The 10,433-nt window shown below is 44.5% G+C and overlaps 1 protein-coding gene across 6 annotated transcripts; it reads left to right on the top strand.

Moving 5' to 3' along the window:
* Positions 1-4,392: 4,392 nt before the first annotated feature.
* Positions 4,393-7,929, top strand: LOC121580124 (cytochrome c oxidase assembly factor 4 homolog, mitochondrial). Of its 6 annotated transcripts, none has more exons than XM_041895182.1 (2): positions 4,393-4,477; positions 7,011-7,929. In XM_041895182.1, the coding sequence occupies exon 2, from the start codon at positions 7,029-7,031 to the stop codon at positions 7,278-7,280; it is 252 nt and encodes an 83-aa protein (XP_041751116.1). In that variant the 5' UTR covers positions 4,393-4,477; positions 7,011-7,028; the 3' UTR covers positions 7,281-7,929. The 6 variants fall into 6 exon arrangements, with proteins under 6 accessions (XP_041751116.1, XP_041751114.1, XP_041751112.1 ...); XM_041895180.2 differs by lacking the exon at positions 4,393-4,477 and adding an exon at positions 4,669-4,794; XM_041895178.1 differs by lacking the exon at positions 4,393-4,477 and adding an exon at positions 6,090-6,165.
* Positions 7,930-10,433: the final 2,504 nt, after the last annotated feature.

The raw sequence follows: 10,433 nt of genomic DNA, 5'->3' as shown, positions 1-10,433 counted from the left end.
AAGCTTTAACATCACATGTATGTAAGACTATGGAAAGTATGATTACGGAGAGGCTAACTTACTTCCTGGAGAGCAGAGGGCTAGTAACGCCACATCAGAGTGGGTTCAGGAAGGGTAGGGGAACTATGGATCCAGTGCTCTGCTTAGAAGCAGAGGTCAGGAAGGCTCAGGGGAACAAGGAGACTGTTGTAGCTGTCTTTTTGTATGTGGAGAAGACGTATGATATGATGTGGAAGGAGGGGTTGTTAATGAAGCTTGATATTATGGGGGTAGGAGGAAGAATGTACAACTGGATAAAGGACTTCCTGTTTGGAAGGACTATCCAGGTGAGGGTGGGGAAGTCTTTATCAGGCAGCTACCTGGTGGATAATGGTACACCGCAGGGGAGCGTGATTAGTCCTCTGTTGTTCTCAATCATGATCAATGATATTTACTCTCAGGTACAGCCGGATATAGGGAGGTCGTTATTTGAAGATGATGGTGCCTTATGGAAGAGGGGAAGAAATGTGCCATACATAGTCAGGAAGGTGCAGGAAGCAATTGATGAGGTAGAGCGGTGGGCATTAATGTGGGGATTCAGGTTCTCTGTAGAGAAAACGCAAACAGTGTTCTTTACCAGGAGGAAGGTGGGAGATGAGGTATGCTTGAGGTTATATGGGAGAAACTTGGAGAGGGTGGGGGCCTTCAGGATCCTTGGGGTATACTTTGACACCAGACTGACCTTGGCAGAACACATTAAGAAAGTGGTTGGAAAGTGTAAGAAGGTGCTAAATGTGATGCGCTGTCTGACGGGGAAGGAGTGGGGGGGCTGGGCGTTCCTCATTGAAGACCATGTATGTTGCATTGATCCGATCTGTAATAGACTATGGCAGTATAGCATATGGTTCGGCAGCCCGGACCTCACTGGAAAGGCTAGATGTCATACAGGGGCAAGGACTCAGAATATGTAGTGGGGCGTTTCGGACTTCCCCAGTGGCTGCATTACAGATGGAGATGGGGGATATGCCGGTGCAGATTAGGAGACAGCAGCTGGCAATGAATTACTGGGTCTAACTAAAAGGACATGGGGTCTCTCATCCTGCGAAAGGGATTTTACAGGCATGCTGGGAACATGAGCGAAGACAGAACACGAGCTTTGGGTGGATGGGTAATACCCAGGCGAAGGAGATGGGACTGTATGGAAGGGAGTTTAGTCCAACGGTAGCTATTCCTGTAAATCCACCATGGCTACTCCCGCCTCCAGTAGTTGATCTAGAAGTGTTGGAGAGACTACAGAAAGATAGGGAGTGTGTTGATCCAGCTGATTTCTTTAAGAGACATCTGGAAACTGTGTATCAGGATTTTGTGGCCATTTACACAGATGGTTCAAAAGATCCAAGGACAGGACATAACGGGTCAGCATTTGAAGTGCAGGAATGTGGGGTGGCAGTCAGGAAACGTATTACAGATCATCTGGCTGTATATACGCTGGAGCTGATGGCCATACTGTTGGCCTTGCAGTGGGTGGAGGAAGTTAAGCCAGACAGAGTAGTGATATGCTCTGATTCATGTGCAGTGTTAATGAGTCTCCGGTCCTTTAGCTCACGTAGCAGACAAGACCTGCTTTATGAGGTGCTACAAACCCATGGCAGGATTAAACAGATGGGTATTCAGATAAGATTTACTTGGGTCCCAGCCCATGTGGGGGTGGCGGGGAACGAGGCGGTAGATGAACAGGCTAAACAAGCACTTAGTAGTGGGGATGTTGATGTTGAAGTGTCAATGAGCAAGGCAGAGGCAAAAAGACTGATATATACAGTGATGGTGCAGAGATGGCAGGAGCAGTGGAATAGAGATAATAAGGGAAGGCATTTATTTCAGGTACAGAGGAATGTCGGGGAGGGGAGGATGGCAGGAAGGGACAGAAGAGAGGAGGCTACTTTTACAAGATTAAGGGTGGGACACAGCCAGCTGAATAAGACATTAAACGTGATAGGAAAGCATCCATCAGGAAAGTGTGATTATTGTCAGGAAATAGACTGTAGAGCATGTATTGCTACAGTGTGGGCAGTATCAGAGTGAAAGAGAGAGGATGAGATTTAGTATGAGGGAGAAGAGGATACAGGAAATTAGTTAAAAAATATATTGAGTAGAGTGTCATTAGATATAGTCTCAAATATTTTGTTATCTTTTTCAAGAGAAACGGGGTTGGCAGGTAGGATTTATTTTCTCCCTGTCTCTGGCCCACACTCCAGTACGGTAGGTGGCGGTAATGCACCATAATGTTGGATGCCAACCGCCGATAAACCCCACTGAAGAAGAAGTCTTAGCGCCAGCATCATTTTGTGGTGGTAAATAGACAGCTACGAAAAACATAGACGAAAACTCTCTTGTTAAATAGTGTGGTCTACAGCTTATCATGAGGAACTCTACCTCAGGCGAGCAAAACCTTGAGACTATTGGATTTCGCTCACCAGCTGTTATTGACAAATAGACACAGACTGCCACCCCATGTCTTACCGGAGGCAGCTGTTCTGTCTTGCAGATGCACGGAAAACCCAGCCAACTGTATATTATCCATGTCGTCATTCAGCCACGACTCGGTGAAACATAAGATATTACAGTTTTTAATGTCCCGTTGGTAGGATAGTCTTGAACGGAGCTCATCCAGTTTATTCTCCAATGATTGCACGTTGGCCAATAGGACGGATGGTAGAGGTCGGTTACCCACTCGCCGACAAATTCTCACAACCGGACCTGCGTCCCCTGTATCGGCATCTTCTCTTCATGCGAATGACGGGGATTTGGGCCTGATCGGGAATCTGCCGTAAATCCTTTGCGTAAAATTCGTTACAGAAAACATTTTCACCCAGTTCAAGGTGAGTAATCGCTGTTCTGATGTCCAGAAGCTCTTTTCGGTCATAAGAGACGGTAGCAGCAACATTATGTACAAAATAAGTTACAAACAATGTGAAAAAACACACAAAATAGCACAATTGGTTAGGAGCCCGTAAAACGGCAGCCATCTCCTCCGGCGCCATTCTTTTAATGGCGAATATATTACAGGCAAATATATTGATAAAAGTCACCTTGTCCTAGAGAGATTTACATGGTTATCAAAACGTCACGCCAAGGTAAGCTTACAAGAAACACAGCCCTTATTTTAAGTGTTTCTAAAATCCCCTATGTGAAAAATGAATGGTGGGGAAATTATTGGAACCATTTCCCTGTTTGTCCGCTAGGTTTTATGGGTATTATGACTCATACTGTAGTACTCTATTCAACAAAATTAATGTGTATCACAATGCAGAAATATACAGCATTACCAATTTTTTATATATAGTAAGGTAATGTCAGCATTAGTATCTGAAAAGTTGTGAGAACGATAATTACCTTGTGGTATGGCTCAGCCAAACACCACCAGAGACAGTAGATATGCTAAGCTCTTCATTTCAGTCTTTCAGGCAAGAGAATTTAAGTCAAGGTAGAATGCAGTTGTGCAAAGTAACAATGCTGTCGAACCTCTTTCAGACAGCTTATTTTATAGTCTAGAGTAGACACTTGTCTTTGTTACGTAATTAAGTTGATATCACTGTTTACAGTAAAAGTAGCAGAATCATCAATACGAAGATTAAGAAATATTGTTGTTGAAAGTCCACAGACAATCAGAACGTAGCATTCTGGAGTGTAAGGTGCAATGCACAGTATCTTATCAACTACTGCATCAAAATTGCTAGCCTGGGTGTCAGTCTCTTTGTGGTGTCTTGCCAACTCCTTATGGAATTTTCATGCTAAACATGTTTGGTTTGACAATGACAGCAATGGAGTTGGCAAGAGCAGAAACAGATCTGGGACCAGGCTATAAAACTGCTTTTGAAAACTAATAAAACTTGTTTGTTTTTCAATGACTGTCTGAATTCTTATCTCCAGACCAGAGCCATATATTAATGAATCTATATTAGTATACGGCTCTGGTCCTGACAAGTCTAGACATTTCTAAAATGTTGATGTTGTTAAGAGACTTCTGGAATACCATGGCCTTAACACAGTTCTGGAATGGAATTATAATGTTGCCTTCATTGAGTTCTGGAATGACATGGTTGTCTTCTGTTAGTTCTGGAATTGCATTATTTATCTGTTGTTTGTTTTCTGTTTCAGTCAGCCAGTGATTAAACAGCAAGGACACAGAGCAGCACAGTGTGTCCCGTGAGGTTTGAGCTTTTATATGGGCTAAATCCTCAAGATGATGTGCAGCAATAGGAAATTGTTAGTAGCCTCATGTCACCAGACTGATGACTGCTACGCTAATCATTTATGAAAGCTCACGAGATCCGTTTGGTTTTACGAGGCTACATGATTAGCATACTGAAATGAAAAGATCTTTCTTAGGAAGCCCTGGGGGACAAACTTGCATTAGCGTACTGGGCGAGGTTGAAAGAGGGTTCAGAAGGACAACCAGCGGTCACGGCAACTGGGGAATGCTGGGAGCGAGGAGTGGGTAAGCAGAGGGCGTACGGGTGGGCAACCAGGCAGAAGGCGGTAGAATATGGCAGGGACGCAACTTTCACTGGGGTCATGACCCCCCCCCCCCGATTAACTGATTATGTGTCAGTGTATGCGGCCGAGTTGATGGCCACGATTCTAGGTTTGAGATGGGAGGAGGAGGTGAAACCACTCAGAGTAGTGATCTGATCTGTTCTGATTGGTCTGCAGTGTTGAGTAGTGTGAAGACGGGCAGTTCGGATCGGGGAAGATTTGTTCGTGGAGACGGAGATGACGGTGCTGTTAATGGGATTGGAGAGGATGGGAGTGGTGGTAAGCTTTTGCTGGGTTCCGATCCGTGTGGGTGTGGAGGGTAATGAGAAGGCCGATGTGGAGGCTAAGAGTGCTGGGGGGAGAGAGGGGGGAGATATTCAGGTCCCGCCGGGCCGCAGGGAAGCCAAGTCCTTGATCCAGGCAAAATGTCTCGATCTTCGGCAAAGGGAGTGGGATGCTAGTAGTAAGGGGAGGCAGTTTTATTGTGTGCACCGGTCAGTAAAGGAAGAGGTGTTTGAGTATGGGATGTAGGAGAGAGGAAGTTGTGTGGAGTAGACTAGGGTTTGGGCACACAGGTTTGAATGCCACGTTGTGGATGAGAGGGATACATGAAACAGGTCTGTGTGATGAGTGTTTTAGTGGAGGAAACGGTGGGACATGTGTTGATATTTTGTGAACTGTATGACATAGATAGGGAGAGATTGTGTGAAAGGGTTAGAGAGGGTGGATGGGGTTGGGGTGAGGGTGGTGTAGTGGTGGGAGGGTTAGAGAGGCTGGACGGGGTTGGGGTGAGGGTGGTGTAGTGGTGGGAGGGTTAGAGAGGCTGGATGGGGTTGGGGTGAGGGTGGTGTAGTGGGGGAGGAAAGGGGAGGGTAGTGGTGTCTAGGGCTCTATTTCACATTCTTAAAGGAACAGGACTAATGAAGAAAATGTAATGTAGAAAGGCCGTGACTGGCCTCACACTCCAGTACAGTAGGTGGCGGTGTATCCACCTTAAAAGTTGGATGCGAACCCGCAACCCAATACCAAAGAAGAAGAAGAAGAAGAAGAAGGCGAAGAAAAAATATCCTAGGGCAGCCTATATTTCAGTGGGGTGAAACATTTAGAACCTAGCGGTCTAGCAAATATAAATGTAATGAATAGAGCTAATATTATTACCAGTTCAACCTGGCAGACAATCATACATTTCGTAAACAACACATTGATTCTGTTTTTAAACTAGTGTTTCTGAGTACAGGGACTAGAGCAGTAAAAATTCTTATTTAGCCTACTTTGCTTTACATTGTGTTTGTGGATTTTAGCTGAGAGGAACATTTTAGATTGCACTTCACTGCCCTCAAGTGCTTATAGGCCTATATTTCACACTGTATTTGAGAAATACCTCAGAATATGACAATTGCATGTTTTTCTTATTTTGTTCACACTGGGAAATTAAATATAGACTTTATATTTAGCAAAGTTAATTTATATCTTTCCACGACCGAAACACAGGAGTAGGTCCAGTGAGCAGGAGGTGACAGCAAAATAATACTACGCGGAACCTAAGTGACGCTCGTCCAAAGTACACCGTGTACATTTAAATGTAACCCCCCCTATCCATTCTGTAAAGACGTCCCCCATGTTATGAAATCAACCGGAGGTAATGCGAAGGTATTCAACTCTATGATATACATTCCAGGTACTGCTTTCAAGAGAGACAACGATTATGATATGTCTGAAAACTTCTGTTCCCGAATGTTTAACTTTAGGCTAATATTGGCTGTTGCTTGTGATTTTTTGGGAGCTGATGTTAGCTAGCTAGCTAACATGAGCTTTCCGATTTTGTTTAGTGACTGGCTTCATAATACTTTCGTTACTCACCAAAGTATAGATGTCACTGGTGTGATGACGAACTTCTCTCTGTTTGTGCAAGCTGTCGTTGTTTCTCCAAAATACGAAAGAAACGACTTGAGTATTTTGACTACGAAATGTGTATCCGACAGGGGCATGGACCAAAGCTAGCCATTACGTACCCCAATCACAGACCCTAAACTGCTTTAGCGCCTATTGACGGTAGCTTCTGACCCGGGGGTGTTTCGTTACGAGCCCTGACGCTTGCTGTAAACATTAACACGCATCACTTGCGGTACTGTTTTGGAAACATAAGGAACGTGTCTTTCATATCAGGGATAAATAATACAAATCAATTACTACACACCTTTATAGGCCCAGGGTTAGTGTTCCCACACGGCCATAACACCATGTTACAGCGCTTGTTTACTAGTGATGCTGGGGGGGGAATCGATAGTTACATATCGGGATATTATTTTTGATTATTTATTGTATCTTTTTGATAATATCGCAGTATTATTTTTGCTTTAGTTCTGTCATAATGTGCTGGGGTGTATTCATTACTGTGCAATGGTGCCGTTTGGTTCCAAATGAATACACCCCTGGAATCTTTCAAGACATAGCCTCTGTCTCTAATCCCTTTCACTCTATCCCCTCCCACCCAGACAGAGCTGCCTTAGGTAATGGCCTCCCCTCCACCCCACGACCGGAGTCGTCGCCCCAGCGAGGACCAGGATGAGGAGGACCCAGTGGACCAGATGATCAGCAGGACAGGCTGTGGGGAGCTGCACTATGCTGTCCAGGAGTGCATGGCCGAGCACCAGGACTGGAGGAAGTGCCAGAGCCAGGTCCAGACCTTCAAAGACTGCATGATGACCTTCCAGAAAGCCCGGAAGGAACAGCTGATGAAGCAGAGGCCTACAGAGTCGGCTTAGAAGAGCAGAGTGGTCGGGTGTTTCATTATGTATCTGGACTGATAACTGACATATGAACATTTAGTTTTGTCCACTGACGTTATGATCGGAAGAAGGCAATTGGTTAGCGTGACTAAGACAGTCCTTCCCAAATGGTGGATCTCAACTGATATTTTTGGGCCACAGCCCAAGACTGGGTCCATGTTGAAACACAGGTTTTTTGTGTAACTGGTGGGTCACAAGATTACACATAAAGCTGTAGATTCAACAAGTCGTGGGAAAATACAATGTTAAAGTACATACTATCACACTGCTTAGAGCACAGACTGTTTGTCACAGTATTTCGTATGACAGAACCTTCACTCGGACTGTTTGCCCTTTTCCTCTGGGCTTTTCCTGATGCATCTGGACTAATAATGGAGGAATCTCTTCCCTAAATCAATCATGTGGTTTGGGTGTGTGTGTGTGTGTGTGTGTGTGTGTGTTGAAACACTACAACATTCACATTTCAACCACTACCTGCTTGTAATTAATTGGTTGGAGGGTGGACGGGCGTGTGCCTGCCAAGAGAGAGAGGGAGTCTTCAGTTCCTGTAGTGGCAGAGTTAACGGGCACCATTTAATGTGCTTTTATTCACTTTGACATAATAAAACTCAATATATCACCATCATAGGTTTTCTTCATCTTATTTTTGACTTCTTCCATCAAATTCACCCGTGTGTATTTCAACACTGGTCCTTTAGTGCGCAGTACCACGTTACAGACTTTAGCCACAGGGTGGCAGTATAACCCCTTAGCTACAGGGTGGCAGTATAACCCCTTAGCCACAGGGTGGCAGTATAACCCCAGTTTCCTCTGAGTAAGGTGAAGGAAACTCACCTGGGCCAAACACTCACCTGGGCCAACGACAACCTGGGCCAAACACTCTCCAGGGCCAAACACTCTCCTGGGCCAAACACTCTCCTGGGCCAAACACTCCTGGGCCAAACACTCACCTGAATAACACAGGTAAGCCGTAGAACTGTAAGTGATGTGCTTAGAATTATGTCGTTGTTTGGTATATGGAATCATCAAGACAACTCATAGAAGTAATAATAATAATAATAATAATAATAATAATAATAAAACAATCCAAAACAGAGAACATAGGACACACAGAACATAGAACATGGAGAACAAACAAAGCTATATACAGGTGTCGTCAGATCAGGAGGACATGAGAACTGAATTAATAGAGGTCATTTTCTGAACAGCACAGTCTTTAGCTGGGCCTTAAAGACATTCTCTTTGGCGACTACTAAGTATTTTTTAAACTTCCCGCTTTGGGCTGGATGTGTCAATGTGTAGTTCATACATGCATAATCTATGAGCAGAATTACTGTCTTACCTCAATTAGCCACAAAATCCCTAGTTTGAAAGCAACTGTTTTCTTGAAGCTGTACTGCGCCATTTTCTCTACATTTTCCAGACTCCAAAGTGACAATTTTAGGTTGTTCTGAATTCAATAGCTCGAATGCCACCAAATCTGTTAGTTCGTATGTATTTTCAAAAGCATGCACAGAGGTCAACTACTTAGTGCCTGTCTTTAGCTTCAGGTGGCGATATTGGTTTAAGGTGCTTGATATGATGAAACAAGTGCAACAGTTTTTCCACCATCGTGAACATTTACGAAGATGGTCCCTACTGTCATCAAGGCAAAACTTGGGCTTAACGTCAAGAAGGTTGATCTATCATGGAAAAGAAAAGATACCAAACCTGGAAGGCCCTGGAGATCCAGCGTGGAAAAGGCAACGTCTGAGGCCCTCACAGCTTGAAGACGGCGATTTGGAGACTGATGGGGGTTTCGGGTTACCATAGGACCCTGAAAAGGATGAAAATGCTGATTCTTCTTTTTTCTCTAAGAAAGGAATAAAAAGATATACACTACCAGTCAAAAGTTTGGACACACCTACTCAATCAAGGGTTTTTCTTTATTTTCTACATTGTAGAATAATAGTGAAGACATCAAAACTATGAAATAACACATATGGAATCATGTAGTAACCAAAAAAGTGTTAAACAAATCAAATTATATTTAATATTTGAGATTCTTCAAAGTAGCCACCCCTTTGCCTTGATGACAGCTTTGCACACTCAATGACTGTATACACTCAGGATGTAAGGCTTTCTAGTTGCGTGGAAGCCAGGAGATGCTAAATGTGTTTATGTTAATTAACGGTCAATTGCCGTGAGAGCACCAGCGGACTAAATTTCGTGACCGCCACAGCCCTACTTACAACCCTAGTTACAGCCCTAGTTACAGCCCTACTTACAGCCCTAGTTACAGCCCTAGTTACAGCCCTAGTTACAGCCCTACTTACAACCCTAGTTACAGCCCTAGTTACAGCCCTACTTACAGCCCTAGTTACAGCCCTAGTTACAGCCCTAGTTACAGCCCTACTTACAGCCCTAGTTACAGCCCTAGTTACAGCCCTACTTACAGCCCTACTTACAGCCCTAGTTACAGCCCTAGTTACAGCCCTACTTACAGCCCTAGTTACAGCCCTAGTTACAGCCTTAGTTACAGCCCTAGTTACAGCCCTAGTTACAGCCCTAGTTACAGCCCTAGTTACAGCCTTAGTTACAGCCCTATTTACAGCCTTAGTTACAGCCCTAGTTACAGCCCTAGTTACAGCCCTAGTTACAGCCCTAGTTACAGCCCTACTTACAGCCCTAGTTACAGCCCTAGTTACAGCCCTACTTACAGCCCTAGTTACAGCTCTAGTTACAGCCCTACTTACAGCCCTAGTTACAGCCCTAGTTACAGCCCTACTTACAGCCCTAGTTACAGCCCTAGTTACAGCCCTAGTTACAGCCCTAGTTACAGCCCTAGTTACAGCCTTAGTTACAGCCCTAGTTACAGCTCTAGTTACAGCCCTAGTTACAGCCCTAGTTACAGCCCTACTTACAGCCCTAGTTACAGCCCTAGTTACAGCCCTAGTTACAGCCCTACTTACAGCCCTAGTTACAGCCCTAGTTACAGCCCTACTTACAGCCCTAGTTACAGCCCTACTTACAGCCCTAGTTACAGCCCTAGTTACAGCCCTACTTACAGCCCTAGTTACAGCCCTACTTACAGCCCTAGTTACAGCCCTAGTTACAGCCCTACTTACAGCCCTACTTACAGCCCTAGTT

Source organism: Coregonus clupeaformis, chromosome 13, assembly GCF_020615455.1.
Source record: "Coregonus clupeaformis isolate EN_2021a chromosome 13, ASM2061545v1, whole genome shotgun sequence".
Taxonomy (NCBI): Eukaryota; Metazoa; Chordata; class Actinopteri; order Salmoniformes; family Salmonidae; genus Coregonus; species Coregonus clupeaformis.
The sequence above is the reverse complement of the archived record's forward strand: the minus strand, read 5'-3'. Positions and strand labels throughout refer to the sequence as shown.